At 48.0% G+C, this 16,456-nt stretch overlaps 1 protein-coding gene across 1 annotated transcript in view; it reads right to left on the bottom strand.

Moving 5' to 3' along the window:
- Nucleotides 1-2,800: 2,800 nt before the first annotated feature.
- Nucleotides 2,801-16,456, bottom strand: part of LOC144139177 (multiple inositol polyphosphate phosphatase 1-like) — a 39,357-nt gene continuing 25,701 nt past the window's right edge. Inside the window, exons 4-8 of the mRNA XM_077671609.1 lie at nt 9,146-9,283; nt 8,322-8,410; nt 5,852-5,966; nt 4,356-4,560; nt 2,801-3,249 (exon numbers count right to left, since the gene is read on the bottom strand). Of these exons, the coding sequence (XP_077527735.1) occupies nt 2,832-3,249; nt 4,356-4,560; nt 5,852-5,966; nt 8,322-8,410; nt 9,146-9,283 (965 nt within the window). The 3' untranslated portion in view covers nt 2,801-2,831. The remainder of the gene's footprint in view (nt 3,250-4,355; nt 4,561-5,851; nt 5,967-8,321; nt 8,411-9,145; nt 9,284-16,456) is intronic.

Below are 16,456 nucleotides of genomic sequence, written 5' to 3'. Positions count from 1 at the left end.
TCAACCAAACGCCGTAAAAATAGCAGGCATTTACAAATTCAGGACACCATTGTTCAACAAAATGGAGTGTCGGGTGAGGTGACATGCATTCAGTTTTATTGTTTGAGCAATATGTTGGGCATGCCGGCAAAACTTTCGCGCCGATCTGTGTAGTTCTGAAGCAGAGCTAGAGTCAGTCAGAAAGCACAGAACGGTTAAGGGGCGAGAGCGCGCGGAAAGAGCTGCCTTCGCAAAGCTGGCGCCTAGACGACAAGTAGAAGCGCGGCTCGCCAGCTGCCTCGGCCTCTACAGGTTCTGTGACTCTCTCCCCCGCTTGTACGCGCTGTGGAATTGACTCTTGTATAGGAGGCTTGTACGCGTTGTAGAGTTGAAATTCCACCACTGGTGGGTAAAAAACTGTGACAGGCAGCCGATACCACACCCAAAGCGAGCAAACGTGACTACTGAGACGGTTAGAGCGCTCAGCTAGGTTGACACGATGGACAAGGAACGTGCCAGAAAAAACGTCGCATTGTGGACTTTTTATTCCGGAGCGAGGCTTGCGCATCGGGACGAGCCTGAAGTTCGGGAGGGACATGAACGAGATGCTAATGCATTCTTAAAGCCCCACCAATAGATCTTCAATTAAACTTTTGATTTACCAGCCGAACTTAGGTGAAGCCCGGCAGATAAAACATATAAAATACACGTGGTGATTGGCATAGTTTTCACCTTTTCGTCGTCGTTGAAGTTATGCAGCTTAATTTAAAAAAGGTACCGTCTATTATCACGGCAACCGCGAGAATTACCGTCAGAAATTTCTCACGGCAGTCGCCTCTCATTGGCTAACGCTACACGGAGATTTTATGGGTTAAATATTCCGTAACAAGCCGTGCTTTCAGGTGTCCTTGTAGCGCTTTAGTATAGTACATGGTTTTTAACAAGAAGGCCCAGGTTCGAGTCCGACAGTGCGATGTTTTTTCTTACCTTTCATAATTTGCCGGTCTTCGTGATTTTGTTAATACTTTTTGTCCTCTGGTTTTTACTATATCAAGAGATCGACGCACAGGACTTCTAGGACGGGTTGATTTACGTTTAATGTAAGTTGTGTTCTGTGTCGTTGGGCTGGGTTAGATCAGGTTTGTTGCAGGTTGGCTGGATTCGGGTAGGTTATGACGCGTTCGGTGAGGTTACGTTAGGTTCGGTGAGGTTATGTTATGTTACATTGAGACGTAATATTATTCAGCATATTTTAGGCCAGCCAGCTTTTATGGAAACGGCCATGAGAATTTCGCGGAGGTAATTCTCATGGCTGCCGCGAAATTAGACGCAGCCTTAAAAAAATGAATGCATTTTGTCTCGCGCACACCACCAGCAAGCCATTCCGTCCTTCTGTCAAAGCTGAGTCGGAAATCAACGCTTTTATAAGAATGACGGTCGTTTTGTCCAGCATGTACAACTGGCCAATTAAGTGTCGACTCCTCATAGCGAAACACGTGACTGCAACTACAAAATGCATAAACAAGTTGGTTCGACTGATTCATTTCAGAATCAGTCTAAACGAGAAATATGCCTAAATTATCCCAGAATGGGCCTCTGCGTGTCGTTTTTATCGCCGCCATTCTTTTATACGCAGCGCACGTTTTGGAGAGAGAGAGAGAACAAACTTTATTGCGGAGCAGTTTGGTTTTTAGAGTCGAATGCAATTCCAAGCAACCAGAGGCCTTATATTCATAATTCAAAAACGAGAACCGCGCCCCGAAAACGGTTCGGAGAAAAAATCCAGCAGTCACTATAAGGATAAGCGTAGAACAGCTAGATACCTTATACTTTACACTCGCTTCTTCACTCTAAAAAATGTCCGCGAGTCCGCTTCCCAACAACGCAAAAAGAAGGCCAATCACTGCAATCAAAACGGTAAACTAGGACAACGGCAACACCCGGAATGCGATTTAACTTGAAAAATGTGGACTGAACTGCATGTGGCATCGCGCAATGCAAGCATGGCGATTTGCATTGCGCGATTTGACAGCGCAGACCTCATTTTAACAGCGTAGCTAGTTAAGCTTCAGTTCGAGCCGTGCCGGCCGTCGCTCAAAACACGCAGCAGTAAAGTGGAGAGGAGAAAAATGCTAAACCAAGAAGTGTGAGGAAAAGTAGCGAGGAGGCAAGGAGCCGACGAGCAGGTGTGGGGAGGCGCGCGTCCGGGATTGGCTGTGCCTAGTGATGACGTAAGCTTCGACGTGCCGGTGTTGTTCTGATTGAGAGAAACGGCGTCCGCTGTGCGGCATCAGTGTCCGATCTACCGATAATATGGGCAGACCTAAAAAAATACCAGCTAAAGCTAGTGAAGACCACCAGATCCGCTGTTTTCACAGTGTTCGCATCTCATTTGCGAAGGCGGCCGATTTTTTTACTGGAACCGTCTGCCGGGCCTCTTGCCATATTTGTTCCCGTAGACGCTGCGATTGGTCATTCAGGTGCATTGTGTCAAAGCAGATCCACCGACATTCTTTAGGGTGTTCCTGAAATGTGTTCGGGCGTACGAACGCTTCTTTGACACGAAGACACCTCGCTCTTTGCCATCCTGTCAGGATGTCACTCATGAGAACTTACCCTTTTTATCAAAGTTATTTAAATCATCCATTTATTTTTCATCATACACACATGCACGTAAACGCACAGTAAGGCATAAAAACTTTATAACCAAAAGGACTGAAGCAGTTCAGAAATAGTCATAGGTAAGGGACGTGTAAAAAAGCCAAGAACTGTCAAAAACAGATTTCTTCCCTTTATTTGGTGGCCGTGCAAGGCTTCTAGCCACGTGCGAGTGTCGAAAGAGCAACTCGAGATCACTCGGGTCTTCTGCTCGGTTTCCAGTCCTTTCTGCAAATGCGGTCCAGGTCACATTTCTCCATACCTCGAGGCGCGTACGTGGTCAGAAAGTCCCTCAGCGGGCAGAGATAGTGTCGACATCCTGGCAACTTTATAATCTGTTCGTTGAGCAGCGATAGGACATAGAAATTCGCGTCCCTGCACTGGAACAGCACTAGGGCGAAGTTTGCCGAGAACGGCGCCATGCGCGATGATCGCCAGGACCTCTGTCGGCCGCGTCCGCAGTAGTCTTCAGCGCGTAGAGGCGGCTCGCTCTTGCCTAGACCTAATCCGGCGAACAGCCTCTTCATCGGGCCGGCGTGGGTGAAGTAAAGGGATGCCTTGAGCTCTCCGTGGTGGTGTCTTTTACCTGTAAACTCCCATTGAAGCTTTGCCCTGCAAAATCAATGCACGATGCGTAGAAAAGGGTTAGTCATTCGTATGGCTGGGTAACTTTTAGTTTTAGAGCAATTTGAAATTTAGGGTTAGAAAAGATTCTGTATGCTGATATGTAAGATTTCCCTGAGCCCCACCAACTCACGTATGCCGTCGTAAAGGACCTGTATCAGGCGGATTACTTCCTGTAAACTGGGTGGATATGAGACCGGAGAAAGGGCTGTAGAGGACTGATTAGCTCGGGTATAGCAATATACATGACATTACTGGGACCGGGAACTCCTATATGAGGCATGAAAAACTCCTGTGTAGGGATATATGGTACGGATATGACGATGTACAGTTTCTTTTAACCCATTCAGGAGACTGAGTGTTCAGGAATACTCTTACACGGGTGTCGAATAAGTCTGGTAAAGCACCAATAGTATACCGGATGGGTATACCGCCTTACATGTCCGGTATAAAATATACAGGATCCTATATACCGGAGTCATATGTGGAAATGTTCTGTTGGGTTCTTTCGAAATGGGCATCATAACCACTCGGTCACAATTATTGTAGACAAGAATGTACATCCGAGGCTTTTTACGCAAGTTTTACGTCTAGCCAAGAAAAAGAAACTTGGAGGTTTAAATATATAGTCCAGAACTGGAAACTGCAACGCTTATAAAAAGCGTTGTTTCAACCGAAAATAGCTTTACATTCTCGTAATGCTTCACACACCAGCTAGATTACACCTCCTGCCAGGTAGAAACACAAATACACATCCATATGCCGCTCCTGCAATGCCACCGCGAACCAACAACACACCTTATAGGAATCCCTCCTTTACACACAGATCAGACAACACCATATATACACTATATAAAGTGGCTGGCCACTCAGAAGACCAGAAAAGAGCAGCGAGGCGTGGTGTACTTCACCCAGAAGACCATCAGAGGGAGCACGGACGGAAGCACCCAGAATTCCATGAATTTCTCCGGCATCATCATCCCCTCCCTTATCTTTCCCCACAAAATGTATTTTTGTGGAGAAAGGTACGGGAGGGGATGATGTCTTTCTTTCATTGCTTTAAGATATGAACGCAGTCGCACCGTAAAACGCACCTAATCTTTTCTACCATCTCCTCGAAAAGCACGCAGGCTAAAGCGGCATTCCTCTCGTCTCCGTAAGCGTCTTCCTCGTAGTCTTCCAAGTCGGCTGCGTACTCTAGAAGGTCGAGGTCCGGTCCGTCGAACACGTGGCAGAACGGCGACCAGCCTTCGTGGGCCACCTCGAACGCGCACATTTTCGCCATGAGCTTGACGTCCCCTGAAGAAGAAAAATAGCAAGGCACAAGCACAAGAGAAATGAAGAAAGGCGGCTGCATTACTTGTTGTTGGGTGCAAACAAAATAATGGAAACGGCATAAAATACTTAAAGCTAAAGGCGCCATGCATTGAGCAATCATAGTGTGAAGTATTTTTTTGGGACTATACTTTTACGTCGTTAACCACCGAATCGGTATTTAGGCAACCTCGCTCCCCGTAAGGCATCTGGGGGAGGACATAGTCAATAATGGACACCAAAACTTGTGGTTGGTGGAGCTACGACAAGATTCACTCGACGTGCAATTAAAATGGTGGCGAAGGACGATACGTGTTGCTAGGATGTTTATTATTCCTACACCATGACTCCGGCGCACGGTAAGAACGGGAGTTGCTCATGTGGGATGACCCTCCGTCGAAGCGACGGACCTGGGCGTCAAAGCGCGGTGTTTTGAAAAGAGACTGGGCTTTAATGTGTGACATTGCCTGCTTTTTCTCGCGTAGTTTGTTTATAGTCGCTGTAGTAGTTTAGAACCAAATAAAGCCCGAACTATCACGGAAACGACTCGTGTTCCGTTGAAAATACTCGTGCAACGTATTCTTCGAGCAGCGCGGGTTGCAGAACCGGCTGCGGGGACAAGGCGCAGGAAAAACTTCGTTGTTCTCAAGTTGTTGTTCTCAAGTCGTTGTTCTCTCGGGAAAACTGGACCTGAGAAGAGACCTGATTGGTGTCATCAATCTAACGATCGATGGATCACTCACTCACTCCCTCACAATAATCAATCAATCAATCAATCAATCAATCAATCAATCAATCAATCAATCAATCAATCAATCAATCAATCAATCAATCAATCAATCAATCAATCAATCAATCAATCAATTTTTGGCTAAAACTGGGGTTTCCGTGTTCACATGAAGTTCAGCAAGCCAGCAAATTTATTAATCAATCAATGTAGCAGTTAACCAATCGGACAGTGAGTCAACCAACGATCTTTCTTTCAGTTGGTGTCCTGTCAACATTAAGTTGTCTGCTTGCTTTTTTATATCGCATTTTAAATCCAAAATTGATTCCGACAGCATATATGGCTCTTCTACTGCGGCAAATGTGCAGTCGAGCGTTTAGATAATTTGGCATATCGATAGTTATAAGCTTAAAACGAACTTCCAAGATGCATTTGAGGACGTTAGAAAATGTTCGGTAGAGAAAGAACGGAAGCATTTTACAGATATGCTGATTTCGAACAAAAATATTTGATTTGTTTTGTCTAAAATGTAACGGTACGCGCCCGTACCTATTGAAAGATTCACGCCAGTCCTCTGAGAAACTGCTTCCACCATTGTCCGCACTTCCGTACTGTTGAGGAATTTCTTTTCTTCCTCCGACTCCTTCTGCTTGACGCCTTGCTTCTGTAAGAACCAAACACAACAGCCCGTCTTAGGCCTACGGAAATTGTTCGAGCCCTGATGTCATCGGTATCTACCTCAATCATGCGCATATTTTTATAAAATCATGGTTTGAATTGTATTTAATTTTAGTGGACCTTCTGTAAGGGCACTGTATATACTGTACTCTGCCCTCAGAGCATAGTTTCCACAAACAAGCGTGAACCATCAACACAAACTCAATAAGGCCCACGGAAATTTACGAGCGTATCATAAATAATTGATCAATTCGAAGCTATCTCAGCACACTTCCCGCCGCGTGAAGGCAAGAAAGTGCGCTATCAGATTTATATTATTTTTATCGACTGGAAGAAGAAAATTGACACGCTCTGAATACACTTTGTTTCGGTATAAATGCTGTTCAGGCTATCATAGGGGAACTGCAATAAACGTTTTATTTGTGGGCCCTGTAGCGACGAATACATATATGCACGTAAGCTTAAGGATGCACTCGTAAATTTCTATCAAGGCGCACGTGCGAGCAAAGGCTGCAGGATTTCCGGAAATTCCACCCCCAAGGGCGGAAATTGTAATTTCGCAAAGTCGTGGTTATGTCGCCCGCCTGCTGAGATACCTAACTGGTTTTTGCTGATGTATGCAGCCCGTACAAATCTCTAAAAAGTAGTTTTGTTGCTACCGTCGTTGAGCGCGGACGTGCTTTCACGGTCGTTCGCTCGCGGAGGCAACGGTTTGCGATCTTCGTCGGCCACGTACGTCGCTGCCCTGGGTGTTTGCTTAATTAAGCTCCCGCACGCCAGACCCGCTAATCTACTTGAACCTGCACCCAGCGAACTCCAAGGTTTGGGGCCGTCGTGGACAGCTTATCACTTCGCAGCCTCGCCTCATCGCTTCACCGTTCCCGTCGAGATTCGTTTGCCGGGCGCAGCAGCATGGCACCAGGACCGTGTATTTGTTTTGTGTTTCGTGCGCGGTGCGGTAATCCCAACCAAAGTGGTAACTCCCCCCATTTCTTCGATCTATTCTTTCTTTACTTTTCTCTGCCATATCCTATTCGCCCCCACGATATTCTTACTCCCCGACTCTGTTGTATGCTGGTGAACTCGGACGAGTTCAAAATATTCCCAGTTCATATTTCTCTTCCCCTTTCATCTATAAATGAAGAGCAACCCCACCAATCTCTGAAAAGTAGTTTCATGGTGTCGACCTAACTATGACCACTAGCGAATATGGATTTTGGAATAAAGTGGGTGTTTTAAGATTTCCCCAACATACATTGTTGCTGAGGAAGGTTAAAAACTAATTTAATAATTTTGCTTTAACATGTCGTTAAAAGAGAAGAAGGATTTTCTAAAAGTTACACCTATAAAGCGTCAACACGAACCCGGGATACCAGAGTCAATCCAAACTGTGGTCATAGAGGCTTGAAATTTAGGGAGTACATTCTCACAGCCTGCAGTATGGTGAATTTCTTTTTAATTACACCTCTGAAAAGTGAAAAAGTGCAACTTTAGGGGGGGTGGAGGGGGGAGTTTTTTATTATATCGCGGGGGCCCTCTTATACGGGTAACCCATGCGAGTGTGCAAAAGCTGTTCCCCTATGTATTTTCCTGACCAACCCCTAACGAACGAATTATGATTCGGGGTAAATAGTGTCTTTCTATGGATTCCTAAATACGTGTAGAGCCTGCTGATACCCAGTTGGCTTCTGCTTAGGAAAGTTACACAAAACGCCCAAAAACTTATTTCATGACTTTATCCCAAGAGACCTGCAAAATGACGAGCGGTATCTTCGAAATTACATCCATAAGGAAGAGAACAGAGGTTGATATCAACGCCCAGCCGAAGTGACGTTGGACCCAGAGTTTTCAGATTTCGAGAGTACATTCCTTGTATGGAACAGAAGCCTAATGCAGGTCTACATTTTTAATTAAACTCCTAAAAAAGCGGAAAAAAGGATAACGTCCTATCTTATTGAGATCTACAGGGCATTTGAGAGAAAGCTGGCTTTGCCGCAAAGCGTATTCCTTTTTTTTTTCTTCAATGAACACTCTTAATTCACGATTTAGGCATTGGGGTGTTATCTGTATGCCGTTACGCTTTAAAAGGCTAAAACGTTTCTTTCGGAAATCCCTGACTATGTCACAGGCCCATTTATTTATGCCAAACTGGTTTTGCTCATTTTTGCAGCGCTTACCAATGTCTAGGAACTAACTAATTTCACGATGTTTCGAAAACGAGGCCCAATCGCATGAACGTAGATTTCGGGCGAATCACGCGGTTTCTGGTTTACTCTATTATGCGGTATTCCCGCTTGTTATACTGGCCCATCCGGGCATCCCGCAAAACGGATATTCTTACCTCAAGTTTCTCCTCACATACGCTGTTGAAGCTTAGCAGGCTGTCGTTCAAACTCATCGCATGTCGACTTTTCCTGTACTTTTTGTACTCTGAAAAAGAAAAAAAAGGTGCGGTCGTTCTATTACAAGACAGCCCATCGCGGAATGCTGTCTCTCTGCAGAGAAATGCACACTAAATGGATGTGCACAGAAAACCGCATTTTGTGCACTTGAATATCACCTTCAGCAGCAAAGATATATAGGTCCACCGCAGGACAAAGGCCTCTCCCATTGACCTTCAGCCGCTCCTGTTTTGCGCTGCTCCTTTCTTTGCCTCGGAACTTCCTTATTCCGTCCCTATAAGTTGAATTATTGACCTTTCCCTTGTAACACTTTTTCGTCCTGGGTGCGGCCATTCACCCTGGGTGCGGCAAGTTCACTAGTGCTATAGCGCCACTAAAATTGGCGCGGTCGACATGACTATGTGACTCCGCATGCGCAACATAGCCTTGAACATGTCGTCTATAGTAGCGCTTGCACAATGAAATCAAGAGCTCCAAGGACTGTGAGCTACGGGAGAACCTAGTGACCAGCAGTGATCTGGATCTCCAGACACTTTTGGCCTCCAGAGCGAAGGCTGCCCGCTCATCCCATGGAATAGGGAACCACTCCCGCTTCACCGGCCCAATAAAACGTTTTTCACTCACTCACTCACTCACTCACTCACTCACTCACTCACTCACTCACTCACTCACTCACTCACTCACTCACTCACTCACTCACTCACTCACTCACAAGGAAATTTTAAACATTATACTCAGATCAAGCAAAACATGTCTCCCATACCTTTTTCCTTGAGAAGGGCTCTTAGGAAGGCGGACGCGGTGTCTTGTGTCCTGATTCTTGTCGTGGCTTGGATGCTGTAGTCACTTAGACTGAACTTGTTCCGCAGAAGTTTGGGAAACATTTTCTGTAATCGGGTCGCTGTAAGAGTAACACACACCTGAGAAATGAAGCTTTAAGCAAGTGTTTTTTTTTTCCCTAACGGATTTACAGTAAATGTACCTAAAGAAAAAAACAGGCCGTCTGTAATTTTTGCGTATGAAATTAGAGGATTTCAGGTCTCAGGTTTTTTTTCACATGAATTTGTACAAGAGTATAGGCTGTAGAAAAAATGTCCCGAAGTAAAAGCTGTCCAAGGGACATTTTACCAAAAAAAAAGCAATGTATTAGCAATCTCCTCCCGCAAGAATTTTGTTAAAGCGGTGAGTATTAGCTGAGAAATCGTAAATCAAAAAACAAACGTTAACATCCCCCTCGCGAGGGGCACGATCAAATGCAGAGCATTTCCGCTGTTCTGTTCCAGCGTAGACATTGTCGATGAAGTCGATGGTGAAACGTGAAACGTACCGTGAACCCCCTGCCGCGGCTATGACGCAACGTGGAGCGGCTATGACGCAACGTGGCGCGGCTATGACGCAACACAATCCAACAAAATCCACTTTAATACAATCCAATCCAAATCCAAACCAATCCAATCCAATCCAATCCAAGCCAATCCAAGCCAATCCAGTCGAATCCAATCCAATGCCCCTCGCGAGAGAGTGTTATAGCGCCGAAATCGCGCCACCACACGAACGCGTGATGTTGACGTCACGATCACGCCACAGATGTTAGCGACCGGAGCGCGCGCGAACGACATATGTGGTTTAAGCGCGAACCGACCGCGGCGAGAGAGCGCGATGCGAGCGCATCAGCAGCTTCTTGACGTAGTTTGAATGAGTCAAGGATATAAGGCGCGTTCGTAGCCTCCCATTCTGTGTTGGCTTTGTGGCGCAGTGGGTAGAGCACCATGTACATTGCGTTCCGCCCGCTGGGTCGAGGGATCGAAACCAGGCGCCGGATAGTATTTTTTTTATATAGTGTAGGGAGAGGGGTGCGGACAACGACGGTGCGGACTACGACTACGGACGTCAACGCGGGCGACATCGTGAGTTACTGAAATGCTCTGCATTTAAAAATCCAGTGAACATAGGTAAACAATAAGCAGAATAAGAATGGAATAGTAAAATCAATATTAGTTTAATGAGGAACGCATCATAAACAGAATATGAATACGCTAAAACAAAGACAGGAATGCAAAAACACGGTCGAGAAAGAAAGAACATAACACAATGCTAGCGGATCGAAGAACGCACCAGAACATAAAAGAGTACAGAGAGGAGAAATGGTCTAGCAGTAACTTAAAACAAAGCAAATAAGTGTTGTCATTGGCGCTGAAATCAGCGTGTTCTCTGGGATTTAATTATGTAAGATAAAGAGTTCCACACTGAGGTGACTGAAAAATAAGCGGTTTATTTCCCGATTTTACTTGAGGAAATAATAAATTAGAAAACTTATAAAACTGTGTGAACTTTTGATAAAAACGTGGAAAATATAAAAGCAACTAATTCGAAGCCCATCTCTCCAAGCCCGAAACACAGACAAGATTAATTTAAATTCAAACTCATGGGCCAATAGCAGAAAATTAAGCTTACGTTAATTGTGCTTTAATGGGCTCCGAAGGGAGTGAAAGTCATTATACAAAGTGCTTTATTTTGTAGCTCATAAATGGGCAATAGATGTACTTCGTAGGTGTGCCCTACGATGACAGGCACTACATGAGAGGGACATGCATGAGTAATTTAAAAAACAAGGAATAGGTAGCTGAAAATGACGAGTTATCGAAAAATGTCGCATATCAAAGGCAGTTTTGGACTAAGATGTCTATAATGTCGGTTGAACTGTACAGCTCATCGAGTACAATGCCAGTGAAAGTGAAAGTTAGATGGGTGAATCACAGGTTATTAAAGGAGCCATGAAGAGAAAACACAAGTTTGGTTCATTCGAAAGATTGCCTCGTTAGAACCATAACGACACCACTTATAACGCAAACTTTGCTCAAATAAGCTACATAATTAGGAAAAAAGGAAATGACCATGCGACCCACCAGCTCATTTTCCGCAACAGAACCTGTGATGTCACTTGGGAATGCTCTGCGATTGGCGGAGGCCGGCAAAAGCAAACGCATGTTAGGCAGGGCTTACAGTTTGCATAGCGAGCTAAATGCCCATGAAACATACTGCACATTCTTTTTATGACAAAGAACGGTGGAGTAAACGGTTGAAGTTCCGAACGAACACGCAAGCGTGTGCGCCAATGCGTACGAAACTACTGCCTGGCCGAGCTCGACATCTCGCCGTCGCGCAGACGAATTTTCGGGTTCGAGGCGCTCTGACCTTGGGGGAAAAAATGCCGTAAACACCGCGCATTGACGCTCGTATCTTTCTGGTCGAAGCAGAGAGCTCGCTCGAACGGCTTTCCATACACGTCACCGGCCAACTGGCATAAGCGATACTGCTACTGAAGTTGAACTTTTATTAACCGTAATACAAATACGGCACATACGTACCAGTCTGTATTCGTCCGTCGCGACGGGGCTGACGAGGCAGCGGTGCCGACGGCAGGGCGTTCGTCTGTTGTGGCTATCGCGGAATGGTCGCTTTCCCGTCCACCGCGTATCCCACAACTCTTGCCGCTCGTGCACTTAGAAGCATTGAGCGTTCAAGTGGTGCGACGTTGTTAAATGCAAGCCCGAGCTCCTCGGCGAGAGTTTTGTTCTCCGGATCAGGCGATTCCATGACTAGGGCTGCGGGTGCACTAGGTTTTACTAGTATTTTTAAAATGGCCGCCGTCTCGGTCGACTCCCGCGTGTGGGTGCTATATGGAGTCGGCATACTAAGTATGTGTTTCATGGACCGGCCCGTGTGACGCCATTGTTCACGTCACCAAATGTGCAATTTTAGCGGGAGATTTAAAATTTTGGCTTAAATTGCCTTATTTCTCAGTGAATAAAGCATCATTTGCTTCCGGGAAAGCGCTTGGGGTACTATGAAACACCTAATCTTTCGAATAAAACAAACTTTTGTTTTTCTTCATGGCTCCTTTAAGCACGGCAGTGGTTATCACGACAAACTCTTTATGAAGGAGGAGGAGGAAGAGGAGGAATAAACTTCATTTCTATATTAGTTTTTGTAATAGTGGCAATGGGGGGTCTTCTCAGTCCAGAAGTCCCTGGGCGGTCGCTGCCAGGCGGGCCCTTTCAACCAGCCGAAGCTGATCGCCGGGGTCCGGGCAGGCTAGCATGGCTTCCCACTGCCATGGTTGGGGGAGGGAATAGGGGGGAGGGATGGTGTGTGGGAGCACGCCCAAATCATATGGTAGAGTGTGCAGGGTTGGGGATAGTCCTTGCAGGTGGCGGAGTAGGAGGTGGGGTGGAGAGAGAAAGAGAGAGAAAATGACTTTATTGAATGTTCCTGCGGAGGGAGGGGGCTACGGCCACGCAGGGCCGGCCTTTCCTAGACGAGGGTCAGGTCGTCCCCGAAGCAATAACTCGCGGGCGTCGGCGCGTTCGGCGCGCGTTGGGTGTGCGGGTGTTGACCCGTCGACCCTCCGACGACGCTTCCCTACGCTTCTGCCCTGCAAGAGCAGCCTCGAGCCACTGGATAGTCCGTATTTGTATCTCGTGCTCACTCGAGTTCATGGCGAGAGTGGTGTCCTCGGGCATACGCCTTGCGTCGTCTGCCTCTATTAAATGTCTTTCACAGCCCCACATCAGGTGGGCTAGCGTTGCATTTGTTCTCTTGCAGATACTGCACAACACGTTTTCGTAGATGTCGGGGCACACGTGGCGCTCGAGCACCGGGGTGAGCACTGAGTTCGTCTGTAGTTGCCTGTAAAGCACTGCTTCGGCGCGGTTGAGCTTCGGATGAGGGGGCGGTTTGGTCCGCTGGATGGCGTGGAGGAGGGTGCCGTGCGGGTAGGTGTTGGTTTGAAGGCGGCGGTACGTGGTGGCTTCTTCCTTGGTCAACTTGTCGTGGGGTGGTGGAAAGATGCGGCGTTCGAGGCGGTAATGTTCGAGGATGTCTTTGAATTTTTGAGGTACAGAATGGTGGACTTCCGACGGTGATGCTGGAGTGTTGGAGGGGAACGCCCGGTAGATATGCGCGCGGGCGGCAGCAAGAGCCGCCTCATTCCCCTTAGAGACTCATGTCCCGGGGTCCAGAGAATGTATAGGTAAGGAGGGTTAGGGATGGACTGTAGGATGCGGAGGGCTAAGGGAGATATGTGACCGGCGGCGTAATGGCGACAGGCAGCTTGCGAATCTGTGACTATGGTGATAATGTCTTGAGATGTGGCTGCGAGGGCTATTGCGATTTCTTCTGCAGTTGTGGAGTCGTTGCCAATTACTGTTGCGGAAGTCAATTCAATTCCTCGGTGGTCTACTGTTGAAATTGCGAAGGCTGGTTTATCGGCATATTTGGCGGCGTCAACGTAGCGGGTGTCTCGTGGCTTGACTTGAAGCATCTTGCGAAGCATTCGAATCTGAACATGTCGGCGATCCTGGTTATGAAGGGGGTGCATATTCTTGGGTATCGGGGCGACGGAGATGCAATCGCGTAGTTCCAGAGGGATGCGTTGGTTGGGGTGATGGGTGGCAGGTAGTTGGTAGCCGAGGCGACGGAGGAGATGACAGCCAGTGTGTGAGAGCAAAAATATGATCGAAGTAGTTTTTTAAGGTTACATTTTTGTTCGTTGATTTGAAACCAGTGGGAAGTGATAAGATCATCGTTTACATCTCAGCTTAGTTTATCCGTATTATAATTTGATGAAAACAATTATTTGGATGTTGTCAATATTCTGGAAAGCTCGTAATTGTGTAAGCATCTATCAGTACACAGTCGCAGTTATGTCAACACAACATTTATTCTGAAACGGTGAACAATTGCCTGTAAAAATATTTTTAGGGGCGAAGCTCCTCTTGCTCGAGCCCTGTCCCGTCCCTCGTTGCTGCTGTACACGCACCACGATGATGATTGTGGCAGGATCCCCCTAGGGATTGGCCAAACAAAGATTGGCTGATGAGGTCAAAATGTTCAACGCGTTCGTTGCTACCCAACAAGGAAGAGAAGAAGAAGAAGACGTTGTCGTTCGTCGCCTGCGAGCTCAAGACACGTACCGGGAGTACGCGACACAAGACACTATGCAGAAGGCGACAGCAAAGGTGGCTAAAATGTCACACACCGAATTCGCCAACTCACCAATGGAGATTCTCATCGTCCCAAACAAGCCCTACAAATAGGGATTGGCCAAACACTAGTTCTCGACGCGACGACTAGAGGGGCAGCTTCAATAGTTCTTGTGAAACTAAAGCTGAAAGCAAAGTCACCGGCCAGTCTACTACCAAACCAAGGAGGACTGGACTGGAAAGGACTTTATTGAAACAATTCCTGCAGTAGGCAGGAGCCGGGTTACGGCTCCGCCTCGACGTGTCCTGGCGTCGCGCCTCCTCCTGCGACCCTACTCGTCACAAGCCCGTTTTACGGAGCCCGTGCCTTTCGAGCGCGGCGAAGACCTGCTGGATGGCCCATGACTGGTCGGTCTTGCTTGTAGGTGCGATGGATCTCTGGAGTTCCTCCGGATACTCTTCGAAGTGCGCGCCGTCTGGGTCGGCGGCACAGTCCCACATGATGTGCCAACGGTTGGCCGGTCCTTTCTTACAAACACTGCACTGGTCACTCGGGTACTCGTCCGGGTACATTCGGTGTAAGGAGGCCGGTGACGTTGTCGACGCTGTTTGGAGTCTTCTTAGATGTATCGCTTCCTCTCGGCCCAGTTCTCGGTGGGGCGGCGGGTACGCTCGTCTGGCCAGACGTAGGGTCTTCAGTGTTTCGCGGTAGCCCCTGGCTGTGTCTTTGGTTTCCGTCCCCCACTCCCATTCGGGACGAGTGCCCACGTTGGGAGCGCGGTGTGTCATAGCGCGCGCTTCCCTGTGGGCCGTCTCGTTGCGGTTCGGCGCGTACGGCCAGCAGTTGCCCGCGTGCACAGGGATCCATCTGACTTCCAGTCGTCTTCCGTCTCGAACTCCCGATCTTTCTATAATTCTTGCCGCCTTGCCGCTAACTCGACCTCTTTCTAGGTTGCCGACGGCCTCTCGCGAGTCGCTCAGGATTGTGTCGCAACCTCCCTCAGACATCGCCAGGGCTGTGGCGATCTCCTCGGCCTCGGTGGCGTTCTCGCACTTCGCGCTCGCCGACTTGGAATCCCGTCCCGTGCGTGCATTCACAGTCACCAACGCGTATATTCCTTGCCCGTACTCCGCCGCGTCGACGTACCTCGTCCGCGGGTCCCCGCCGTACTGTTCGATGAGAGACTTTGCTCTCGCCCGTCTTCTGAACGGCCGCCGACTGGGAGCGGAGGAAGAAGTGGCGCAGAGCTCGTTCAAGGCAAAGAATAAATATAGACTAAAAAAGAGCCTTTTGAAAATTTCCGCATAGCCTTTTCTTGCAAATTCCTGCATAGTGCACGTTTTTCTTCTACAAATTCTTGTATTTGTAGAAGAAAAAATTTAGTCTCCAAAATTTAGTCTCCTAAAGCGGGCACATTAGCCCCAATATATCACCCGATCCTGGCCAATCCCCCAAGTGGGTATGCGCCACGAAAAAAAGGAACATCATGATCATCAAACATGGCGTCCTAGAATATGGTCGCAAGCTCATTAACATACCTGTACTCGCGCACTACTCATCATGAACACCTCACAAGCGAAGGCAGCGGCGCGGAGAGCTCGCCACGCGGCTGCGATGCGGGCCCGCCGCCAAGACCCCGCGGTGAGAGCTCGCGAGGCCGAAGAAAGAGCCCAGCGTCGCCAGCAACCGCAAGCCAGCACCAGCATCGATCCGAAGGCGAAGGCAGCGGCGAGGGCTCACGCAGTCGAAGCACATCGGGCTCGTCGACAAGCGGATCCCAGATTGAGAGCCCGCGAAGCAGAGACGGCACGCAGGCACCGGCAAGACAACCTCGAATCGGAGCGGGCGCGGAAAGCAGCGGTCAAGCGCCGAAGGCGGTCGAAGCGCCGGCAAGAGAACCTCGAATCGGAGCGGGCGCGGGAAGCAGCGGTCAAGCGCCGAAAGCGGTCGCTACCTCAGGTTAGTGCCACCGACGAATGTTTCACGGTTTTACCGATAAGCATTGGAGCTTCGCCCCTCTCATCATCATTCACTTCGTGGAGATGGCGGGATTTTTTGATGAACATCTAGGGCGCTCTAAGGCAATCGA

The sequence above is a fragment of the Haemaphysalis longicornis genome, unplaced genomic scaffold (assembly GCF_048455015.1).
Source record: "Haemaphysalis longicornis isolate Haplotype H1 unplaced genomic scaffold, Haemaphysalis longicornis Haplotype H1 scaffold_5, whole genome shotgun sequence".
NCBI classification, from domain to species: domain Eukaryota; kingdom Metazoa; phylum Arthropoda; class Arachnida; order Ixodida; family Ixodidae; genus Haemaphysalis; species Haemaphysalis longicornis.
This window is presented reverse-complemented; position numbering and strand designations above follow the sequence as displayed.